Source organism: Lycium barbarum, chromosome 4 (assembly GCF_019175385.1).
Source record: "Lycium barbarum isolate Lr01 chromosome 4, ASM1917538v2, whole genome shotgun sequence".
In the NCBI taxonomy this organism is placed as follows: Eukaryota; Viridiplantae; Streptophyta; class Magnoliopsida; order Solanales; family Solanaceae; genus Lycium; species Lycium barbarum.
In genome coordinates, this window is record NC_083340.1 from 30,406,784 (window position 1) to 30,432,559 (window position 25,776).

Here is a 25,776-nt window from a genome sequence, read left to right on the forward strand (position 1 = left end):
ATATTTGGCACATCAAGGAAATTACCATCCTATGAAATGATCGGAATGACGATTATTAATTTCCATTGAATAACTATATTTGAAATATGACATTAATTATTCATCTGCCTGTTACACGCGACAATCAAATAAACTGTGGAAAGAAAGAATTAAATATTAAAGGAGATGATGAATGCCTTGTTAATAAGTTCTGGTTTACCTAGAACTTGTGGGGGAAATATATCCTTATGACTACCAGAATACTCAATCGAGTGCCTATAGAAAAACATAATTTATTCCATATGAAAAATGGAAAGGAAGAAAGCCCAACTTGAATTACTTCAAAGTGTGGGGGTGTTTGGTTAAAGTGCAAGTTCCTAAACCTAATAGGGTAAAAATAGGACCGAAAACGGTTGATTGTGTTTTCGTAGGATGTGCCACCAATAGTAAAGGATATCGGTTTCTGGTTCACAAATCAGAAAAGTTTGATAGATTCAGAAAATGTTGACTTATTGACATTATTCTATTATGTCAACCTCACGATATATGTCCTTGGTGATATTGATATGGTATGCCCTTGGTGGTATTGATATGGTAGTTAGTGAAATATTCACATAACTCGTTTTGTCTTGGTAAGGACTAGTTGATCGAACTACTAATTTGATGGGGTTGATCATATGTCTTTCATTATAGGTCATGTTCATTAGTTTCGTGACAGGATGTCACTTGGAAGGTTGTGACTTTTCATGATAAAATGTGTCTGTTGAAAGACAATTCTTTGAAAAGACAAGACGGTTCATTGCATGTATAAATTCATTGGTTTATAAATCGAAGAACCAATTGATGATAATGATAAAAATCAACAATAGCTTGAACTTTCATATCGGTGAATGTGCTATCAGTTGGATATTTGAAGAAGTAGACTTACAAGAAGTGGAATGGTTGAGGGAATATATATTTTTAAAAGGTTGTGGCCACAACTAATGTCAACCATCCACGAGTGTCATGATGTCACTTTAAGTGTAGTCAGCAGTCTGCAATATATCCTATTGTATAAGCTTTGTTTTGCATTATAATAAAAATTATATCACCGGGCTGTTCGAAACAAAATCCACGAGTGGATGTGTTGTTACCATTGGTGGAGGAGCAATGTCGTGAAAATCGTCCAAACAGACTTGTATCGCTCGCTCTACAATGGAGTCTGAGTTCACAACTCTAGACAAAGCCGGTGAAGAAGCTGAATGGCTCCGGAATTTCTTAGAAGATATTCCATTCTGGCTCAAACCATTGGCACTAATATGCATACATTGCGATAGCCAAACGACAATAGGAAGGGCAGAAAGCATTATGTATAATGGGAAATCTCGTCACATATGACGGAAACATAATACCATTCGACAACTACTCTCTAGTGGAGTTATCACAATTGACTATGTAAAGTCAAGAGACATGTCAGATCCACTTACAAAAGGCCTAACTAGAGAAGCGATTGAAAGATCATCGACGAGAATGGGTTTAAGGCCTAGGACAAGTCATCATGGCGGTAACTCTACCTGGTAGACTGGAGATCCCAAGAGCTAGGTTCAAAGAGATCAAACAAAGTTATGAATGACGGTTCAACATTGTCAAATAACTCAACCTATTCTCATGATGAAGACAATGTTCAGAAACAAGGATAAAGCAGTAAGGCTTTTTAACTAGTTAATAAAGCTTAAGCTTTTTAATGGTTTCTAAGTTTGGCAAGATATGACCAGATAGTGTATCTATAGGATTACACGTTTAGAAATCACCTACGTGAGTGTGAAGTGTAAGCCGCTTCAAGAAGAATGATAGTGAATACCTATTTTCTATGCACTCATGAAACCAGGCAGTGTTCATAGCTGAAACGAACACAACCGTGAGAACCATAGACGGTTAAGGGTTAATTGTGTGACATATGGTTGTCTAGGTATACACCAAAGCTCAACGGTTCAAATATATCAAATCTACCGATTGACCGAGTATATCCGACATATGTTCACTACGGAAAGTTCAAAGGGAAACCTACTTATCCAGATGCAATTAATCTTTACTTGTAAATCACACACTTGTCCGTGCATTTTTATATCATAGAGTCATTCCCCATTCATGTGGGGGATTGTTAGGTATTTGGTGTGAATGAGAAATGAAAGTTTTATTTCCTTTGCTTTTTTCGGAAAAATATTTTTTTTTGCCGAAAAGGCACATGTCTTTCAGAAAAGACACACCTATTTCCTTAATAGACACTTCTTGTTGGTTATAAATATCTAGTCATCCCTTCAGATTTTTCTGATGAAAAATTTTGAATTCTTCAGACGAATACCGACTCAGTCCGCTCATACTGCGTGGGAGTCTCAGCTGGTCGGTGTCGGGTCGGCCCCTAGGGCACTATTCGCCTTCTATCTTTTTCTTCTGCACTTCATAAAAATTCTGTGTGATTTTATAGCCTTCGAGTGGTTCGTTGTCACTAAAGTTTGCAGTACCGCTACTACGGTGAGTAAATCGTTCTATCCTAGGAGGATATATTCCACAACCTCGGGTACATTGAAGGGAATAATTTCCTTATGGACACACTGTGCATTCAGTGGGCTCGATTTAATTCCTACACATATTTTTAGATATTGTTCTTCTAATTTTCGTTTCTGAAATTTGCTTCTGTTTCTGTTTAAGTATAATTTCGAATACAGGTTACTAACAATATCAGATTTAAATAAAGCGGATCAAATCAAAACATATGAACCAAGTTTCTTAATTTATTAATGAATTTCATTTGAACCACTAACACACGACCACATTGCTAATATCTTAAGCTTAATGAGGTGTATTAATTTATAGAGACATTGCTAATAGGTGAATGGAAGGCATTCTTGAAACAATTCTAATAGATTAAGGTAGTAAATTTAATCCTTTTCCAAACTTATATATCCAGAAGGAAAATCGAACATTTATATTCAATTCAAAACCGCTGGCAAGTGAAGTCACGCTCCAAAATTGGCGAGTGCATCTGATATTCCTTTATTACCCCTCATCTTCATATTTATTCACTGATCTATCCCTTTCTTTTCCCCCAATTCATATATTTCAAAACCCTAGAAAACTCAATAATCAAATTCTAATAACTTTGTATTAGCGAAAGCAATTACAATCCCAAATACTCAGTAACAATTTTCAGTTATTTCATTAATTCTTCGATAAAGGTGCGTTTTCTTAGCTTTTTTTATCATTTTTTTTTTGCAACCCTAATTCTTCGATTTTTGGGAACTTTTAGAATGATCTTGTTTATTTAGGGTTATCAATTAATGTAAATTCAATTGATCATATCTGTGTTTAATTGAATTTTCTTCAAATATTTTGGGTCTTTATTGGATATTTTTTGTCTTTATTTGCTAATTTTTTTTTTTTCGAAATTGTATAGGGTGATTTCCCCAAGCTTCAATCTATTATTTATTATTTTTTTTATGAAAATATATTTAGTCAGCTGTTAGGAGTTCCATTGATTTTTTTTTTTTCATTACTTGCTAATCATATTCCTGATCCAATTAAATAATCTTCTTTTTATTTTTATTGAATTTTAATTACTTCAGTCAACTTTTTGTATGAGTTTGTCTGAAAGCTTTTCATTTTTATTGTTCTATGGAATTTCATTGGATTTTTAAAAAAAAATATTTATTGGGATTATTTCCTGATATGCTAGTCAAACCCCATTAACTCAAACAATAACCAATAAAAATCTTTAAATCTCGAAAATCCAAAATGAATTGCTTTTCAAGCTAGTGATTTGACAGCTGCGCGATTTGGTTCAGTATTGCAACTAATTTGTATGAGATTTGGCATATTAAAAGATTTTTCCAAGTAATGGAAATGTTGCGAAGGCCTGTTTCAAATTCCTTATGGTTGGGGGTCCATGGTTAACCTAGGTTTTGTCGATTTCTATTAGCTTATCCTTTTGTGGACGGTTGTATATAGGTTTTTTAGGATTAGGTTTTGAGATACTTAGAAGGAGAGTCTTGGAGCAACGGTAAAGGTGTCTCCATGTTATAGATCACGGGTTCGAGCGGTGGAAGCAGCCACTAATGCTTGCATTAGGTTAGGCTGTCTACATCACACCCCTTGGGTGGCCCTTCCCTGGACCTTGCTAACACGGGATGCTTTGTGCACCGGGCTGCCCTTTTTTTTTTTTTTTTTGGAGATACTTGGGCTATTGATTCTTAAGTTTTGGTATATTGTGTGAAAGTTTAAATGGAAGGACTTTTCCACTGGGACTCAAATATGTTCTCCTCTAGACTATTTCAACTTGGTTTTTAGTGCTTATGTGGTATTTTGTAGAATCTATTACATAATCTTGCTTACCATTTTATTTGTTGTGCTTATTACAGGTTGTGGCTGTTGAAAAGAAATTTTGCTCAGATGAGGTTCAAAAAGGGGGATAAGGTGGAAGTAATGAATACATCTGAGGTGCCAATCTCATGGCGTACTGCAGAGATAGTGTCTGGTAATGGCCACACTTGCATCGTCAGATATGGTTCTGGTTTAGGAATGAGAAGTGAAAATTTTGAAGAAAGGGTATCAAGGAAGATGATTAGGCCTTGCCCCGCTGTAGTGCACTGCCTGGAGACTTGGGCTCCTGGGGACATTGTGGAGGTACATAATGACTACTCTTGGAAAGTTGCCATTGTGCTCAGTGTTCTACCTCTTGATCGTTATTTGGTGAGACTACTTGGTTGCTCTCTGGAACTTAGCATTCATAAGTCAGGCATGAGGGATCGACAAAATTGGAAAGACGGAAAATGGATTTTTATCAGAAAGGTACATATTCTTTTTCATTTATTATTATGATTTGGCTTTAGAGAGAAATTTAAGCATGTCTTAGAAGTTTGTGATAACTTGGCAGTGATCTCATCATTTATCTGGTTCTTTCCCTGCCTTTGTTTTTAATTAGAGAAAGCTCATTTTACTGGCTTATTTTGTATGGCTGTCAACACTAGATTAATTATGTCCTGTTTTGAGTCCATAAATGTTAGATCGATGCATGCTGCATCTCTTACAATAGTTCATATAAAAAACTCAGAATCTATTCCAAACTTGCCTTCCCCAATCTGACTGTGTTTTCTTTTGTAGGGTTGTGTTCGAGCTGGAGCCAAGAGATTTAACAAAATATCACCTCAAGATTGTGGTCAGAAGATGAAGTCGCAGCTGCTGACACTTGATGCACCAACTAAAGTTCTGGGAGAAACTGATGGTCTAGCCACCCATGGAAAAAATAGAGGGCAAGAGTCTTGTATAATCTCATCAAAATCCCTAAAGAGAATGTCTCCTTATTGTACATCTGGTGTTGATTCACTTTATGGGAATGCTCAGAAATTTCAAGCCATTGAGACAGATAATTGCAGGCGACGAGCAGCTCTGGCGACGACCTTACAGGAAAAGGTAGATGCTGTTGCTTACCCAAGAGGAACTGTGGGTGAAAAATACATGCATTCTTCCATTAACATTAGATCAAATGGATTTAATGAATTGGAGAGAGAAGATTTAGATGGTGTCTTTGGCTTTTCCCCTCAAAGAAGCTTGGAACCTAGTGATTCTGATAGTGATGCCTGCTCTGTTGGTAGTTGTAGTGTCACTAGTGAGAGACCAAACAAATTATTAAGTCATCTTCCACGAGTTTCGTGTCAAGTTTCAGGTGTCCTTTGTAGTGACGCGGAGTCAGTTTGTGGTTCAGGTCCTTCAGGATATAAGGAGAAATGTCATAGTAATCCTCCAGAAGAGGAATTGGCAACGAGTGTTCATGCATTAGAGTTGCATGCTTATAAGTGCACCCTGGTGGCATTATATGCTTCCGGACCATTAACTTGGGAACAAGAAGCATTATTAACTGATCTTCGCATAATACTGCATATCTCAAATGATGAACATTTGATGGAGCTAAAGAACCTAATTTCTTCTAAAGGTTCATATTATATCAAATAGCAGTTGTAATGTTTTTCTTTCTTTCCCTCTCTATGGTAGGTTCCTGTTGCTAATGTTGACCCTACAGAATTGTAAAAAGCCAGATGTCATGTTACTTCTTTGTAACTTCAGAAGTTCAGTGTTGTCAAATACAATTTTTCTGACTGTTCACTTTTGTAGTATGGGATCTTGTAACTATATTTTTTCGTATTGGAAACATTTATCAATATATCACAGCAATGACTACTGATTCCTGTCCTTGTACAGGCACTGTTTTTGTCAGTTCATTTTTATCTTCTGATGGCAATGCTCAGTATAGGAATACATTGCACTCATTAGAAATATCTATCTTTTTAGAGGCATCATATAGTAGAAAAAATATGAGATCTGAAAGATGTTTTTCCAACATCAGGTATAAGATGATAATGCACTATGTTCAAATTCTTTTGAACCTCTTAAAGGCTTATACGAGGAACTTTTGCGGACTAGATCCCAAAATATCTGAAGGAAGACACATGATCATCATTTATGGGGAGTAGTTGAAGATGATACAAACTGTTGAATAAAGCCTGGAAATTTTATATGAGTATTCTGTTGTACCTTCAGGGAGGATTTGGGATGTTTAACTGTATGGATATACCTGTCACTAGAACTTTAATTCTTATTTCCTATGAATCTGTGTATATAAGCTCTAATTCTACACAACTACCCAATGCTATTAAATGGTTTTAACTATTTATTTATGGGCAGAATTATTATGTCCTCTATAAAGCTTGGCAACATATGAAGCTCCGTTTTGAGGATATTATTGATCAGTCCCATGCATTTTCCAGGGCCAAAATGGAAGCACGCATTCCTTGCTTCCATATGTATAAAGACGATGCCGGGATGTGTGTCCATTCAAGTGGCATAAAAAGGGGAACTGCATGCATCTGCTTTCCCAGAAATCTTGGCAAATCACTCGTGTGACAGGTTTTCAATTTGTTTGACAGTTTAACATTCTTTATATCTGAGCTTCAGATCTGCATAAATTCCCTCTTTTCGAAGGAAGTAAGGAAGTTGGTATTTTTCATAGCAATTCCTCGTGGAAGATTTGTTCTTGGAAAATCTAGCACGTAGTATTTTTTGTTTGGTACATTCTGTATAGCTTTAGTTAAGGCCACAATTGCAATAAAATAATTTGGCTTTCTTTACTGTGGATGGTGGTCAGATTTAGGATCTGCTGATGATTAGATGTGGTTTGTTTCTGTATCTGTTTTGCTATGTTTCAGTTATAGGTAGGTCAATTGTCATATTGTTTACTTTGCATTTTGAAATATTCGTCAAGCTTATTTATAATAATAGCAAACTTTAATTTCATGGCTGATGGTTTATGCTTTTTCTTATTATTTATCCGCCCATTTAAGCCTGTTCATTGGTTTAGAGATTATCTTTTGGCAGTTGAAAAATAATAGCAATTTATTGTTTCATATTGAAATCTATTCCAGGTAGGTGCTCATAGGCTTGAGAATTAATCTTCATTCTATTAAGAATGCATTAATATGTTCCTTAGTAAAAGAAAAAAAAAGAGAGAGAGGGAGAGAATGCAGTAATATGTGCTGGAGTGCGTTCGTAGCTTCATTTTGTAAGGTTTTGGAGCAAAGAACTAAGTTAATGACAAAGTCATAAATATGAAATATTCTTTTCACTACTTGTCACTACTTTTACCGATCCCAATCAATTGGTACCCCTTTGAACTTCATGCACGATGAGGCTACTTAATCAAAGCCAGTTTAGTTCTGTTAGACTGCAGCATCATATTAATTAATCAAGCAATTACTTCTCAGTCCCAAATGTGAATCCTCTGTATTTGTTCCCCTCTATTTGGTTTCCCAAGGCATTCATTACTAATGTGGATTCATCATAAATTAGTTAATCTACCACAATCAGTCTCTTTTATCTGGAGTAGGAACCTGCTACAGTCTGAGCGTATGGATGTTAACAGACTGCATAATCGTTTTTTAAAAAAAGATCTAGCTGCTAAACAAAATAATTGACAATGAATTGAAGACTCATTTTTGTCTTCTTTTTGAGCTTTCTAAGTAGCAGTACTTGAGAGAATTGTTTGCGCCTTTTTTTTTTCAGGTTGAAATGGTTTCTTAACCAGCAACAACAACAACATACCTAGTGTGATCCCACGAGTGGGGTCTGGGGAGGGTATAGTGTACACAGACCTTACCCCTACCTTGTGAGTAGAGAGGCAAATGGTTTCATAGAATCGTGCTTTGTATTTGCTAAGCTGGTGGTTTATGTGTTTTTGACAAAAAGAGCTGGGAAGTTCTGTAAACTGTTACTATTCTTTAGTAAATCCAAAAGATTGGTTGTGGCATATATTAGCGAGATATTGATGGATAATAGATGGTTTTTGGATGAGTTAAGTGGCTGAGAATTTATCAAGGTTAAGAAGTTGACAGCTGAACTTGCCTGCGATATTTCTATGTTGCACTTTTAACTGCTGCTTTAAATTGAAGTCAATAGGCAGTCTTTCTAAGGAACCAGTTTGACTTGATCATCTAAAGGTTTGAATTGAAGCCCTTCAGATTAACATTTCGGCTGACCTGTTAGTTCTTATTGATCTTATTCTAAAGGTGTCTCAAGCCAGAAATTACTGACTTAGTCCATTCCTGGCTGCACTTTTTCATAATTTGGGTTGAGGTATATTACTTTCTCTAAATCTTTTTCTGGCTGTATTGGGTGGGGGAAGGTGTGCTTCACCTGCAGAGGTTCCAGTTGCTACGCCCGAAGATGATTCCAGATACATATCTGATGGTTATCCTTGTCTTTTTCTGCCTAGCTATGCAATGTTGTAAATTATCATCCTGCCAAACATGATGTTCCTGTCATCTACCAAACTACTGCAAGTGTTTTGGGTATTTTGGTTCCTTTTCATTCCAAGCTATAGTTATCATTAGCAACTCAAATATTTACATGAGTCTCAATAAAAAAAAATAAAAAAAAATAGACGAGAATCTGATAGGAGAATATGAGCAATACCATGTACTCTGCGGCTTAATTGATGATTACTTTCTCAATCTTTTAAGACCTATTTATCCTTGTTAATGAATGAAAATACATTTACTTGATAAAAAAAAAAGACCTATTTATCCTCGACTATGAGTGCTGAAGATTGCTCAGCTTTAATAAATTGCACCTAGATTTCTTTACTTCCCGAAATGTTTTGGCACTTTCTCAATGTTCTCTTATATGAATGGAAGAGAGAGAACAAAGGTTGATGGTGTTCCTAATTCCATTATTGCTATTTGAGGTGTTGAGTTCCTATCTTTTGAAAATTGGGCTTACATCAGGGCAATCCGGCACCATGACGAGGTGTTCTAGGTAGGTGGTTTTGCTTTCTTTGAGGAACTTGATTTATTATCTTGAAACGTGGATCATTGAGCTAAGGAGTCCAAGTCTGCAATCCTATAACTTACTTTGCTCTGCAACCAATACAGGCCTTTTGTTGGGTTTACTGATCTTTCTTATCTCCTAGCACTGGTTTAGAGACAAGTTGTACAGGGATTAGAGATGCAAGGATTAGTTATGTAGGGTTTAATAATGCAAGTATTGTTTCTTGTAGAATGCTTAGCTTGATATATTACAAAAAAGTATACAATGTATAAATAATATTTGTTTACTGTTTTAAAAGATTATTTTTATCTTAAGAGGGTTGGTTAGTTTTGTCATTTTGTAATTTTAATTCATGTATCACTAATCCCCCCCCCCCCCCCCCATTTCTATTTCACAATGTGCAATTTAATTTTGATTTCTGTGTGGAGATTAAATATATTCACACCCAAACTAAAGATGGTACGTTTAGTGTTGACTTACGTGGAGATTAGTTATGCTAAAACCCCAATCAAACAACCCCAAAGTGTATTGTTCTCTCTACAACATCAATGACACAAAGGTTCTCCCCCTCCCCCACCCTTTCATAATTGTTGTGCATGGATTGTTCAAGCTGGAAACAAGCCATTAAAACTTGGTATACTTCAGCCCTGTTATTTTTTGCAGCACTCTGTGAAAGTGAACTCCCTTGCACCAATTTGTTTTCCTTTCTGCAGTCAATTTCACTGCCTGGGAGTTGGGGACATGGCAATACTGGCATTGAGATCATCTAGGAGCGGCGATGCAGCGAGTAGAAGCAGAGTATTTGACCAAATAAAATGAAGAGTTTGTTGTGTTGTAGTCGTCGTTTTATCCACGATGCAGAAGCAAATATTTACTGCACTATAGATTCTTGTAATGTACTTAAAATACAATGTTCACAAGAATGGTGAACTTGTCATTTAGCAGTTGAGTATCACAATGAAGATGGCAGTGGCGAATTGGAAGAAACATTTGTACAGTGATGATGTTGAAAGGGGTTTAGCCCCGCCTTTGGCATCCATAACTATCTGTTTCTGTGTGTAGCATGCGCCTCGAGTTCAATGTACAAGTGAATCAGCCGTTCGTTGGATGAATATGCCTTTTTGAGTCTATGCTTTTTAATGATGACCACAAAACAATTTGTTAGATAAAACTTGTAATGATTATTGAGGAAAACGGCTTCAATAAAGCTTACGAAACTAAATTGATTTCGTCAGACAAAATTCACATGGAACATTCTACTTCCTTGTTTCAGAAAGAAAGCAACACATCCCAGATAGGATTATTCACATTTGTTTAGTTCGAATGTTGCTGATTTAATTCTGTCAGTGTGTATCAAATAGCAGTGACTTTATAACACAAGTGCATACTACCGATACAAATCAAATTATTCGGTGTTTTCATCCTGTCATAACTTATAATTCATTCACCAAAACTTCAAAGCTTCTATATAGTTGGAACGAATTAGGAAGAAAAGCACATTAACAAGCAACAACAGTAGCTTCGTTTATCCAAAATCCATTCGTCCAAACAAATAGAGATCCACATTCAGAAGATATGAATAAAAACTTCTCATCCTTCTCACAAACCAAAAAGAAAGAAAATAGATCATGAACGGAGTTCAAAAAGCCTACATATTCTGGAACACAGTTTTCAGAAGCCCATCATCAATGCTGGAAAAAATGGAACACTGGTACCCGGGGGGGAAATCAAGAATCGTAACTGCACCACAAATGCTGGTCAAGGTGGAGCTGACTTCTTAATCAAATGTCTCATCATCATCATCTGGGAGGGGTTGACTGGCAGCAGCAACTAGCTCAGCTTCGTGTCTGCAGAGCAAACATAACACAACAATCAAAACCTGAACAAAACCTAAATAGGAAGGGGAGAAATAAAACTGAAGAACTTACTGTTGCTGTGCAGCTAAGTCGATCTGTACTTCAGGGGGAGCAAGGGCAGGAGACTCCACAAAGTGCAAGTTTTGATCACTAAACAAGGGAAATTGTAGCAGAAACATCATCAAAATCTATTAATGAGTATGCTTCTAAAGACACATTCGCTAATAGTTAAATGATGAAAGAAATTACCCAGCAAGTTTCCTAGCAAGGTAGAGGAAAGGCTTCTCAAAGTTGTAGTTACTCTTTGCTGAGATCTCATAGTACTGTAGATTCTTCTTCCGGTGGAAAGTAACCTGCTTTGCCTTAACTTGACGGTTCTTCACATCAACCTTGTTTCCGCAAAGAACAATGGGAATATTCTCACAGACACTGATTCAAAAGATGCAGTAAATCTCTATCAGACCCAAAGCACAAACAAGAGCATATAATCTTCTTTTTTTGAAAATTCAAGATGGTTCTCAACATACCGGCAAAGATCACGATGCCATGTGGGAACATTCTTGTATGTTAATCTAGCTGTCACATCAAACATGATGATAGCACATTGGCCATGAATGCTGCAGAGAGACAGTAGATAAGTCAATAAGGTATACAAATAGAAAGATTCCATCATATGGATGCTGATAAAAGAAAGATTATCAAAGACAGATAACCCCCAAACCCAAAACAACCTTATGCTCGTTTGCTTATAATCAAGTTGACAAAGGGGATGTGTATTTAACCATAGATCAATCTACCAACTTCATGTGTCCCATTCAAATTTATGTGTTAGTTTTCCTTTTTAGTTTGTTTCAAAATAGATCATATTCAGTATGTGTTAGATTCAACTTTTTCTACATTTAGTTTTAGTAGCACTCCATTGAAGGAATGACATGTCATGAATCAGGATTAATAAAACCACAAGATCTCAAAGGGGGTATTTGGTATGCTGTTATTCGCCTTTAGTTTAAAACAAAAAAATCTAAAAACAATTATATTTTAAAAGATACCTAGTAGATAAATAAACCTACAGGTTCATTCACCAAAGCAAACAATTTAGCAGCTGGAAATCAAACCACAAACGAACAGGGTTTTTAAGCATTCAATAAAAAATCGCAGTAATAATAACTTACTAGTAGCCATCTCTAAGGCCACCAAATTTCTCCTGGCCAGCTGTATCCCAGCAGTAAAACCTAATCTTCCCACAGTTTGTGAAGAAATCCAATGGATGCACCTCCACACCAATGGTGGCTGTGTTCCAAAATACAAAATACAAAATCAAAAATAAGTCTAGTGAAGAAAAAGATGCAACAATTAACACCCAAAAAATGTTTCATACAGCAAAGCACTTACGTTCGTATTTCTTTTCGAATTCACCGGTAAGGTGCCTCTTCACAAATGTAGTCTTTCCTACAAAAAGAGAATAAACTTCCAAATCAGATGTGACCCAATTAACAACAAGAGAATCCCATTAATCTTCTTTAACCTAACAAAACAACTAACTTTTTTAAACTCCCTCCGTCCCAACTTATGTGATGATGTTTAACTGGACACAAAGTTCCAAGTAAGAAAATATACTTTTAGAAACTTGTAGTAAATCATCTCATTAAAGGTAAGGGTAAAATGGGTATTTCAAAGTAAAATTATTACTCTCTCCGACCCAAAAAGATTGTCTATTAAAATATTTGATCTAAAACAAGCCTTGTAAATCTATCTTATAAAGTTAAATTATTCTAAATATAACAACGAGACAATCTTTTTGGGATAAACTAAAAAGGAAAGCAAGACGGAACGGAGGGAGTGCTAAATATAGAAAGAAATTGGGATGTAGGGAGTAGCAGCTTAATAATAGATCTACAATTTTGAATCAAGGACCATGTATAAAGAAAGCTCAATCTCAAACCCTCCTTAAAATAAAGGACATACATACAAGACTTAATTAAAGTCTTTTTTCTAAATAACAAAGAGAGAGAGAGGTAGATAAAGATTACCAGTTCCGCCATCACCAACAATAACAAGTTTAAAACTGGGATAATCGACTGTTTGCTGATTTGGAAGAGCCTGCAGATCCACAAAACATTCACACATAAATCATAAATCGAAACTAGAAAAATTCAAAATCTATACAGGAGCAAAAAGGTAGAAAGCTGAAAAGATAGGGAGGCACTAACCATGTTGTTGTTGTATGTGTGTTAGAACAACAAAAATGATGAGAGACAGATAGAGAATACTGCGAGGGTTTTTGAGGGAATTAGGCAGAAGAGGATATATATATTAGAAAAGGAGAGGAAGAAAAAAGGGTTTTGTGTAGCTTTGGTCTAACGCGATTCTCTGGACCGTTGGATCAGTGATTCACCGCTTACTGCACGTGACTCTCACCTCTCTCTCTCCAAATTTGAATTTCAAACTACTACTCCACATGTTATGCCTTTTCAAATAAAAAAAAAAACTAAGGCTTAATGCATATTCGGTCCTCTAAATTTGCCTCTTTTTTTTTTTTTCACTTTGACAAATCAACAAAGTGTTGTTCCTATTGAACTCTTGAACTCATCTTCAAGTGTATCTATCAAACCTCTTAAATCTGATTTTTATTACAAATAGAAATTAAATTGGGGAGATGAAGGTGGATTAATATTTTAGACATGTGATAAGCTATTCTTTAGGTCATGGACATGTCGGTTTTTGCTGGTTCTGCTCTTCTACTGCCGGCTTAATTAAGAGCTACTTTTTTTCCCCTCTCAATTGCTGCTAATCTTAGCTAAAAGATGGCATAATTAGAATAGAATATATATTAGCATGTTACTACATTGAAGATGGCATAATATGTAAATCGGATTGTGTTTGATAGACACACCTGAAAACGAGTTCAGGAGTTCAATAGGAACAATACTTAATTGAAGTATCAAAATGGAAAAAAGGCCAAGTTTAGGGGGCTGCACATGCATTAAGCCAAAAAACTACAAAAGCGTAATGTCTTAATTTGACCAAATATAGAGTTTTAAGAAATAAAAAGAGTATGTGTGATGTACTAAAATATCTTTTGAATTTGTCATTTTAAACTTGTCATGTAGGATATTTGAATTGTCAACTTACTAAATATAAGAAGAGACAACTTTTTCTTCTTTTTGGGACCGACCCAAAAAAAAAAACACTTACATTGGGCGGAAGAAGCAATTGTCTTTTAAGCAAATCTACTTGACGGGTGCCTATGTTACACCTCGTAAATTTCCGCGTCGATTGTGTCGTAAGTAAACTAATGTAAGCTCGGAGAGGTTATGGGACCCTTATAAGGTTAAGGAATACTTTTAACAAGTGATAAGCAAGTGTCTAAAGGTTTCGGGATCAAACGAATTGAAGAAATTAAGTCTGTCGAAAATTGGGAAAAACTTGGCAAAATTTCGATGAGAGAGGTATATCTCCTAAGATATGAGGAGTTACGGAATCCATAACCTATGTAAATTAAAGTTCAGCAAGTCTTCTTTCCAATGCAACTGACAGATCGCAATTCTGAGAAGTATGGGATAAAGTACGATCCATACAAAAATATACGTCCCGTACATTTTGGACGTAACTTACCCGACATTTTCAGAAAGTTAAAAAATTTTGCCTCCAAGTACGGGATGAACAGTAACCTGTACTTTGAAGGACGACCAGTACTTTTGGCCGTACTTTGCCCAGATTTTTCCAGAAACTTGGAAGTCGGTGGAGACTTTCTATAAAATTATTTCCTACGACTTGGGTCATCATTTTCACCAAAAATAAATCTCTAATGTCTCTCTAAGCTTCCCTTAATATCCATAAACACTCCAAATCATTACAAATCAATTAAGAGAAGATCAACCTTGTAAACCTAAGTTAATTTATGAAAGTTGGATGTTCTTGCTTTCACTTGGAGTTATAGGGATTAAGTCTTGGAGCAAGTTGTGTGAGTTGAAATTCTTCAAATACAAGTTATGTTCTTCATCTTATCTCTTATGTTAAGTTGATTTGAAGGTTTAGCAAGTCTTAAAAAGTGAAAAGAGTTATGGGGAAAAGTTCAAATATGAATTGATGATATTTTGAGTTGTAAATTAACTTGAGCTATAATTGTTAGCATGTTATGAGTATAATCTTGTTATGAAGGATAATAATGATGATGAGGAAGTGTGGTATACAAGTGTATAAGGGATTGTGTTGAAGTTGTTGTTATGGATTGATTATGAAAAGAAGTTTTGGATTGATTTGGGTCCAATTTGAATATAAATCTCTTGGATATGGTATTGTTGATGTTGTTATTGTTGTTTGGGAGTTGTTTTGAAATTTGGTGGAAGTAAGTGATATAGGGGAGATGCTGCCCAAATTTCGTTAACTCACCTAATAGTCTAGTTTGATATCATAAGCGTTTCAACAACTTAAACTTAGTGTGAATCATCTTGAATATAGATTTGCAAACTCAGGAGGATAGGCAGGGAATAGTAAGGAGACGACGAGGTATGTTAAGGCTAACCCTTTCTTTCTTAGGGCATAATTCCTTTATTGTGAACCTACACATGATATCCATAATATTCTTATTCCTAAAAATGCTAGGAACTCATGATTCTCAAGGTTCTTATGATATTATTGATAAGTGTTCTCCATGACGATGATGATTCCATTTCTAGATATACCAAAGCTTATAGTTTTTGATGTCATTATGATATTATTGAGCTTGTTTCATGATTATTGATTTTATTCGTGGTTGTTCTCACCTTATGGTAATTGTTCTTTCAAGGTGAGACATACCGATGATGATGATCCATAATGATAATCGGAGGTTACCGACCTTACGTAATTCCGATAGACTTATAGCTTTTATTGGGCTCTCATGTATGCTTTATATATATGTAGTTATTTTCTCACACCGAGTCGCGCTATAGTCGGTCGGGTACGGCATGTAGATGTGCACACCACTGCAGTTGGTATGTTATGATGTTATCTCGGACACGGGATGATATGGTATATGGATCAGGCTGCACGTTCTGCACGTTCCACATGACTAACACTTATATTATATATATATGTATGAAAAAAAAAAAAAACTAAGCATGCATGATATCTGCCTTAAGAGGCAGTCAGATGTACAGGTTATCTCTCTTATCTCATGCTTCTTCATATCTTTATTATGTTGTTATTCATGCCTTACATACCCGGTACATTATTCGTACTGACGTCTTTTTTTTTGTGGACGTTGCGTTCATGCCCGCAGGTAGGCAGGGAGACGGATTAAATCCCTAGGTGCTTCATCAGTGATTGCACAAGAGCACTCCATTTGCTTCGAAACTGCAGTTTAGTGGTATTTTTCTTTTGAGTACATATTTGGGCATGGTGGGTTCCTATCCCGTTCTTATGATGTTATGCACTCTATGTAGAGGCTCGTAGACAGATGTATATAGTTAGATGTTCCGTAACCTCATCGGTTCATATTTTTGTATGTCATATTTGGCAACCTTGTGGGCTTGCGCATATGGGCATAGTTGATGGTGTTTATACAGATATGCATTTATCGTTTGATCTCATGCCCTTATAGATTATGATATTTATGAGTTACCTTATGTGGTCCACCTAGAAATGATTATGAGAAGTATGTTAAGAGGTGCTCGGTAGGTTAGCTCCGGGTGCCCGTCATGGCCCTCTGGCGGGGTCGTGACAGCCTCGTAACTATTTTCATATATTTTCTCAATAGAAAAACGTCATTACGTAATGTAGCAAAATAAAAAGATTCGTAATTGACTAACTTATGACTTATAGAATATCCTAACTTGGTATAATCGAAATTGTCACGCCCCAAAACCCACCCAAGACGTGACCTGCATCTGACGTCATGAACAACATCGGAAGAAGCTTATAAAATCAATAGCGTCAAGCCCTTTTTCGATAATCTTTCATTATTTAATTAAACAAATGATATATAACTAAATAAAATCTAAGATCACAATTATGAAACAAAATTAGCGAAAGTCTAATATAAATGAATAGTTATGAACGTGGCAAACGCCTCAAAAAGTCATAGGAGACTTCAACATCTACCCACAGTATGACCCTTGTCTATGGAGCTTCTAAGAAAATTAAACTAACTCGGGACATAGCCCGAAATTACTAAGGAGTAATAATTGACTCAATGAAAACCCACGAACAAATGTGTGGGCTTACCAACAATCTGGAAAACAACAAGTACTCCTAACCCGCGAGATTTGTCTGTACCTGCTCTTCTTCGTTACCTAACATACTATCAAAAACAACAATGGAATGCTTGAGTACTGAGTACTCAGTAAGTGCCTTGGGGACAATAAGTAATATAGCAAAATAATACAATAATGATTAGTGAAAACAGTTCCAATAGAATAATCTGAAATCAAAGACGAGATCAATTGTACAACTCAAAATCATCAATAGAAAACCATCAAGACAAGTATATATCTTTTCCGATTCAGTATACCATTTATTACCATTTGAGTCTTTTCCATTCGAGGCCAGTATCATCAACAAGCCACTCACAGGCAAACATGTTCATTATTATCAATAAGTCACTCATAGGCACACAAGTTCATTATTATCAATAAGTCACTCACAGGCAACAAGATACGAAACAAGCCACTCACAGGCTAATCAAAGTGTATTCAAAGTATAACACATGCCAATACAGGCCTAAACACACTATAACGAAGGGATTACCACTTAAGGTTCCGTAAACCAGCATAGAAGCACCACATCGGGGTTGTCACCCTCGAAGAATATCCTTCCTCCCGAATAGCTAGGAAAAACCACATCAGGGTTATGAACCCTCGATGACCACTCTTCCTCCCGAATGGCTAGGCATGAACTACACCGGGGCTATCGACCCTCGATGGCCACTCTTTCTCCCGAATGGCTAGGCAAACCCCACTAGGATCCATAGTGGCTACCCTTCCTCCCGAGTAGCTAGGCCAAACACAAACCATATAAATCATGGAAAAAGAGCCGAATCACAATCCTACCATAGAAGCCGAATCACAAGTCATATCATGAAAATCACATTATTCATTAAGGATTATGTTCATCATCCCATTATAGGGGTACATCAAGCCATTTCAGTTTTAGAAACCGGGTTCACTTCTTTAAACAAGTTTCAAGTTCAACACAATCCATTAGAGAGCATTCACATGAGATAGGCAAGTTTTTCAATTATCAAGTTCAAACATCCCTTATGGGGCAATTCAAGTTCGAGTACCAAAGCTTTATATATCAAATTTTCAATAATCCTTTAGAGAGGAAAATAATCATGAATACATATATTTAATATAGTACAAACAAGGTTTAATGTGGGCCTGTCCCTCACGCATACAAACCACAACCAAAGAGTTTATAAAAACCGTTCAAAAGAGTATGTTAAAAAAGAGACATATAAATCACCTTCATAGTCAAAAAAGGAATTTTAAAAGAGACATACCTCAAATCCTTCTAAAATGATACCAAACGGAATTCCCAAGATTCAACAATCACACCACAATGGTTTTAGATTGTCACGACCCAGCCCCGTGGGCCGCGACTGGTGCCCTACTTGGACACCCAAACAGACATACAAACCAAATCGTCATTTTATCGCTTAACTCAAACTTCATATTCATCATTTTAAACAGAGCTAGAAACAAATATTATCTTACGCGATTTCACGTACAAAATATCATATCAAAACCAAAAGAGTTGGCGGAATATACATCGCCCAAATTTCAGCACAACCAGATGCGTATACATATATCAAAAGCTGACAAGGCTATCAAATGGCACAACGGCCCCAAAACATATACAAAATGCACGCCGACAAGGCTGCCATAACGAGTAGGATCATACAAACACATCTGAACAGAAGTAGGCACACACACCCACAAATACGTCTACAGACCTCTAAACAGACAAACCGAATCATATGGCGGGACAGGGCCCCGCCGTGCCCCTGAACAAATACATATATACATAGCGAACGAATATATACCAAAATGTGTGCTCTGAAATGAGAAGAGCACTCCAAACAGCAGAAGAGGGTGTCCTAAATGGGTAGATCACCAAACTGTGCGTCTGTACCTGCGGGCATGAAACGCAGCCCCCCGAAGAAAGGGGGGTCAGTACGAAATATGTACTGAGTATGCAAAGCAGAATATACAGAAAGCAAATCTGAGACATAAACGAAATGGAAGTACCAAACATAAGTGCAAATCCAACATATCAAAATTTGCTTACTTTCAAAAATATGTAAGTAATGCATAGGGTACAGAAGAATATGGTCGCCCACCCGTCGATGGCGCCATAACACAGCATAACACCAGAAAGTTTCAAATCTCCGTATCCCCGTCACATATCACATCACAACATAACGCCATACACAGCATAACACCAAATATAGATGGAACCCGACCCTCTTTTGCGAGTAGCTCGGTGAACCATAAACACAGCATAACTCCGGAGTATATCAAAGTGCGCACGATAACATAACCGGCCCGGGAACCGGCGAAAGATATAACAGAACGCGCGAGCAGAGTCATGAGTAACCATATGCATAAAATCATTATCATAGACTCAAATATAAGTAAATGACCATACTTGAAATTCGAAATGATAATCATACTAAATTCTTTCAAAAGTCGTCCGAATTACATAAAGGAAAGTCGCGGGACCCACGGACGAGTATTGACCCGAGTCGGGCCCGCCTATGGAAAATATACTCATTATATGTCATATAAACTTCTACAAAAATATTGAAGCAATCCGAGCCTTTCGGTGAAAGATATGGCGTTACAAATTACGAAATTCTTTAAAGTGAAACCATTTTATGCAAAGTTCGGAAAGCGATTATTTCAAAGACATAATGGTTCATATTTCATCAAATCATACATAAGAGTGCCAAGGAATATTTATAAGGCTCATAACATGCTCGGATTTCGAATCTTAGAATTTTCCTCAAGGCTTATAATCTAGCCTATTGAAAACTAAGGCATGCCAAAAGAAAGAAGGGTTGCGTTTTACATACCTTTTGCGTTTAGTCGTATTATACTTGTACTTGCTGCCCAATGGTACTTATCCTATATCAAGATATCAAGAGTTACAATTAGTCTACAATGGAATTTCATACGTATTTTGACGCTCACAATCCCTTTCTAACATTTAACAACGTTTCGTTCGCATTCAAACCAACTAGTGCAACAAGCTAACATTGCTAATCATTCTTTCATATATCAATCCAAACTTTTTAACATGACTTAGGGGACATAACAAAATCATCCCCATATGCACTACCTACACCATTGTTATCATTCTTTCTCTTTACATCCATGGAGTACAACAACCACAACAACAAAGTGATTAATACACTAATTCCTTATGTTTATCCAGCCCCTTTTTCAATGTTAGACCAGCCATCATGAACAGCCCATACTCCAGCAAATACACTACATATATTGTACATAATCATAACTACAATCCCTGCATTTCGACTCAATAAGAGCAGCCACGAAAATTACAACAAACAGCCCCCTAAATGTCACCACAAAACAGCCACGAAATTTATAACAAGCAGCCCCAAAACAGCCACAAAATTCATCACAAAACAGCCATGAAATTCATCACAAAACAGCCACGAAATTCATTACAAAACAGCCCTTATTTACCACATAACAATGACCGATAATCTCACGAACATCTAAGAATATACCAAGCAGATCGACACACTTCGCATACGATATTTTCTACGCTTCTTTCCTCCAAGTTTGATGATTCACATCAGCAACAACACAGCAACAACATCAACCTCTATATGCAAGAAAACTATCGTACATTACAACAAGTTCTAAAACAACCCATCCATTATAACACCACAATACAATCTTAACTATCCTTAGTTCTCCAATTCCTCAAGAACAGCCTCTAACTACAATTTAACCATAACAATGACAACCTCAAATAGCCATATAATCACATGCGATTTTCCACCAAAAACCTTATCAAAACAGCCCACAACAACAACAACATCAACTATTATATGCAAGGAAACTGCTCTAATTTCACAACAAGTTCTAACATGATTTAAACTTTCCTTTCACCTTTTACACATAATCCATAACATTAATAACAACAACCATCCATGTACAAGAAATTACTTCAATTTCGTTTCAATAGCAAACCCAAAACAATCCATCAACACTACAATATCGAAATACAATTTTTGACCTTTATTCCACAAAATTACAAACACATGGAATCAAGTGTAATTTTTACCATTGACAACAGCCCCTATACATGTCAATAACCATATTTCCAGCCCTTCAACATAAACAAATTATCTACAAATATCATACCATAATTATGACAACACTAATCAAACTCAACCCAATTAAAACAACTCCAAATCTGCCCACTTTTAATGCCAACTTTAATCAAACAATATTTCTTACTTCCAACTTCACATAATACAACTTAATAGATCCATTACAACATCATTAACTCCAATCTTATAACAAAAGAAAACGAAATCTTACCTTAACAAGTTGGCTTCTTAATTTGGCTAGAAGTTGTGAAATGAACTAATACTTGTTCTTGTTGCTCCAAATGACTAATCCACATTATTATAGCCTTCCTAACTGGTTGGAATACTTTGAAAAATCTGATTTTGGATCAACAAATTTGAGCTCCAATTTGCTAGCCATGGCCTAATGCCATGGCTTTTGTTTTTTCTCTCTCTCTCTCTAGCTTATAGTGGAAGATGAAAATGAGGGTTTGGGCACAAATTTTTCACTATATTTTCAGCCCCTAGGAGTGACAAGTGTCCCACTCAAGGCTTGAGCCAATTAAATTTGGCCACATGTCTTGGTGGGGCCCAGTTAGTGCACTAGTGACTTGTTTAATGAATAATTAAATGTTTAATCCCCACTTAATAATATAATCATGGTAAATTAATCCCAACTTTCCATTAATATTTTTACACTAAGTAAAATTCATAAACAATTCATTTTCTAATAGAGACCGAAAATTAAAGATTTTCTGTTTCGTGCCCGAAAATGATCCCGTCTTTAACTTGAGTCGATTCTCTTGCGAATAACTCGACGTATAAAAATACGGGATATAACATAGATGATAAAGATTAGAACTTGAATCGTTTCTTAAAGTTTTCTTGGAGTTTTGAAAACTAGGGTTTTTCGTAAGCCTTAAAAACGGGTTCTTAAACCCTTTCATGAATCACTAACGGATTCCAACCTTGTAGAACTTTATACTCTAACCCATTACTTTATTAATACTAGGAAAATTCAGAAACTTTACATCTTAGACGAATTGCACACGCCCCTATCTTCTTCTTCTTGAGAATTCAAGAACTTAGGGTTTTAGAGAGATGATTTACTATTAAGAGGGGATGGATATGGTGTAGGAATGATCAAGATTGAGTGAGAACTCACCTTAGGGTTAGAGAGACTTTTCTAGGGTTCTTTTCCTCAGAAATATTAATTTAAAACGATGTGGGAAATAACACAACGAAGTAGGACTTAAAGAAAATTCGGAAACAGAAAATATTTCCCGCTCCGTGTTGAGCCCGTGTCGCGGGTGCAACACGCGGACTGGGATTCATGCTGGCCATGCATCGCGGCTCCAACACCTGATGATAAGTTGGTCTGCAGCTGGATTTTTGCGTGTTGGGTCCGCGACGCACGCCCAACACATATTTCCGACAATCGATATTTGCTCAGTAAAATGATCATAAATCTATGTACATATCTCCGTTTGATCCACACTTTATATAGTTGGAAAGGTATTTCAGAGACCTACAACTTTCAATTTTTGAGTTTTCCCAAAACCCCAACGAAAATACCCAAAAAATGGACATAACTGAAAAGTGTCTCAGACTTAGACGAATTTTAGAATTTCTAACGAACCTTTTTTACCTTGTTTGACCCCAAAAAGACCATTTAACACCTGTGCCCGTCTCGAGGGCACCCGTATAGCTAATATGACATCTAAATCCCAGTTATTTCACATTCACACCTACTGCGGATTTACGGGGTATTATAGAAATAAATAAAATATGATAAGCATCTAAAAGAATACAAGAGCAACTACATATTCAATGAAATTTCACAAAGTGGGGTGTGGGGAAGGTGGAGTGTACGCAAACCTTACCCTTACCACCTTAGGAGGTAGAGAGGTTGTTCCCGGTAGACCCTCGGCTCAAGGACAAGCAATTCAAAGTAATACGAAAAAGAAAATAATGAAAGTGAATAAGTCATGGCAAAATATGATAATCAAAGTACAAGAAACAACATATAATAGTTGAAATATAAAGACAAGAAACTACAAGAGTAATGCTATGACAATTAGTATGCAACAATAAGCAAAACAACGCTCAACTACCTACTAACCTTCTATCCTAATCCGCGTCCTCCATAGCCTCATATCTAAGATCATGTCATCGTTAAAACTATATGTGTGGTGAGCCCCATTTCACCATTTTTGTTGTAAGATACTCATCCTTCAAGTTTTGCATATGTCCAACGCTCTTTGTAGGCAATCATTCCACCATTCAAGTTGGAAGACACTTTCCACTCTTGTCACAACTGTACAACACATTGTAATGCCAGCCTTGATGGACAAGATATGCATCCCTCGATGTGGAAACTATTACCAACCATTACCCATGGCCCTTGTCCTTTTCCCTCTCAAAGATCCTACCATATCAACTGCACCCGACCCCATAAATCGGAGTAACATGCCCACACACTGACACTAGCAGTTGGTCAAACTCAACTTTCTCCCAACAGACGAGTAACACAACCTCTGAACAACCCATATTGTACCGTGGTATCTTTGGAAACGCATACGCTTTGCACCCTCTGGCCCTAATCAAGTTCTTAGGACGCACTCTCTATGAGTATTTCATTTTCTCAAAGTGATAGCTTCACCCATTCCGAACAAAAGTCTTTGTTCTCAAAACTCAGTAGATCTCTTATGCTTAGGTGTACACTTGGCCCCAACTCTATGGTTCCCGATCGTTAGGTGTTGTAACACTCCGTAAATTTGGATTAGGTGTGAACATGTTAAATAAATATTAACGTGACATTTTATCCATATGAAGTCCCATCGGGATAAGTTTGGGTGGAAATAGTTGTCTTGGAATCAAGAAGGATAGCGAGGTGCATAAGATTCGATAGAATCGGCTAAGTTTTCGATAGGTCTATTTTCCAGCCTGATTTAGTGAAAATAAATTGGGAATTTGAGAAAACTTAAAACATAAAAGTTGTAGCCTAAGAAATACCTTTCCAACGATAAATGGTGGAGCCCAAACAGAGCTCTATACAAAGAGTTATGATCATTTTACTGAAGCGCGCTCGGCAGGCCCCAAAGCGAGATAGGAGCTCGTTGAGCTAGTGCCAAAGTGAGGCTTGAGCTCACCTTGGAGTTCACTCAGCGAAGTCCAGTGCGAGGGGTGAGCTTGATTTAGAGCTTTCTCAGAGAGCCAAGGGGTACTTCGCCCCAAGCCTATAAAAGCGACCCTTAGATGATTTTATGTCATTTTTTACGTTCCAACTTCGTTCCAAAGCACTAAGCAGCCGTTTTTCTCCTTTTTTTCATCCTGTAATGTCAAGGTAAGATCATTCTAACAATTACTACGCAATTCTAACATTAATTCATGATTAGTAACATAATTCTTCAACCAAAACATAGGATTTCCAAGGTAAATCCTTCTCAAGCTATTCAAAGCTAAGGTTTTGGTGTTCTTCGTCAGAGAAGCAGTTTAGTTCGTCAGATTGGAGCGATTACAGGTACATAAGGCTAACTCTCTACATGTGGGAATGTTAATGATTCTCCCCACGCCACGTTCGTTCATGTTTCCACGAATTTCTCATCCTTATAAGTATTAAACCCTAGTTTCATGAAAAGCTCAAATGTTCTTATTGTTCAAATAACAAAACTTCGTATTTCGTTCATGTATATCATTCTGGCATCGTAAACTCATTATGCAATCCATGAATACTCATACATTTATTTTCATGAGTCTTCAAGCATGTAACACGAAAATGTATATGAACTATTATTGCTATATTCCATGAATCCCATGTCTCATGAAAACTATATTACGTATACATGTTATGAACTATATTATAAATTATGTTTTGAAAACCATGGGCTCAGAAGCCACCATGTTTTGGGAGTAGTACAGATTACCGAGAAGTCCCAGACAGCCTGAAACTACGTATGCAGTGTAGGATAAGTATCGCTCCGCCCAGTTAGGATGATTTCTTCATGATTCCCATTGCGGGATATTTTATGAATCCATTCATGTCATGTTCATGTCTCATACCCCGGCAAGGTATGAAATGGCTTAGCTGATCGGGCAGAGATTAGACGTCACGTGCTCACATGATGGTTACATGTCGATTTTACTAAGGCTCTCCCATAGATATATATACTTAAAATAATTTACTCAATTTACAGCTTGATCATGCAGATCATGGTCATGTCCAGGTTTCAATTACAGCTTACTGTTTACAGCTTCAGTTAAAACTTACAATACAAATTT

At 36.5% G+C, this 25,776-nt stretch overlaps 2 protein-coding genes across 4 annotated transcripts; one reads left to right on the top strand and one right to left on the bottom strand.

The window, feature by feature from the left end:
* The first annotated feature begins 2,961 nt into the window (after window positions 1-2,961).
* On the top strand, window positions 2,962-10,438 carry LOC132635773 (uncharacterized). Of its 3 annotated transcripts, XM_060352297.1 has the most exons (5): window positions 2,962-3,194; window positions 4,374-4,803; window positions 5,116-5,424; window positions 6,694-6,915; window positions 8,068-10,438. In XM_060352297.1, exons 2-4 carry the CDS (start codon window positions 4,405-4,407, stop codon window positions 6,910-6,912), a joined length of 927 nt encoding a protein of 308 aa, XP_060208280.1. In that variant the 5' UTR covers window positions 2,962-3,194; window positions 4,374-4,404; the 3' UTR covers window positions 6,913-6,915; window positions 8,068-10,438. The 3 variants fall into 3 exon arrangements, with proteins under 3 accessions (XP_060208280.1, XP_060208279.1, XP_060208278.1); XM_060352296.1 differs by lacking the exon at window positions 8,068-10,438 and having other exon boundaries at window positions 6,694-7,302; XM_060352295.1 differs by lacking the exons at window positions 6,694-6,915; window positions 8,068-10,438 and having other exon boundaries at window positions 2,965-3,194; window positions 5,116-6,193.
* Window positions 10,439-10,829: 391 nt separating this feature from the next.
* LOC132635774 (GTP-binding nuclear protein Ran-3) lies at window positions 10,830-13,529 on the bottom strand. The gene is made up of 8 exons (XM_060352298.1): window positions 13,397-13,529; window positions 13,217-13,286; window positions 12,579-12,635; window positions 12,359-12,476; window positions 11,714-11,803; window positions 11,436-11,615; window positions 11,259-11,336; window positions 10,830-11,177 (listed from the first exon to the last, which is right to left on the bottom strand). Exons 1-8 carry the CDS (start codon window positions 13,397-13,399, stop codon window positions 11,108-11,110), a joined length of 666 nt encoding a protein of 221 aa, XP_060208281.1. The 5' UTR covers window positions 13,400-13,529; the 3' UTR covers window positions 10,830-11,107.
* Window positions 13,530-25,776: the final 12,247 nt, after the last annotated feature.

Coding starts and splice junctions, on each gene's coding strand:
- LOC132635773 (XM_060352295.1), top strand. CDS start 4,405: ATGAGGTTCAAAAAGGGGGATAAGGTGGAAGTAATGAATACATCTGAG. Junction 4,804..5,115: donor AATGGATTTTTATCAGAAAG/GTACATATTCTT, acceptor TTTCTTTTGTAG/GGTTGTGTTCGAGCTGGAGC.
- LOC132635774 (XM_060352298.1), bottom strand. Junction 12,636..13,216: donor TGTTGGTGATGGCGGAACTG/GTAATCTTTATC, acceptor CTCTTTTTGTAG/GAAAGACTACATTTGTGAAG. Junction 11,178..11,258: donor GACTTAGCTGCACAGCAACA/GTAAGTTCTTCA, acceptor TTTGCTCTGCAG/ACACGAAGCTGAGCTAGTTG.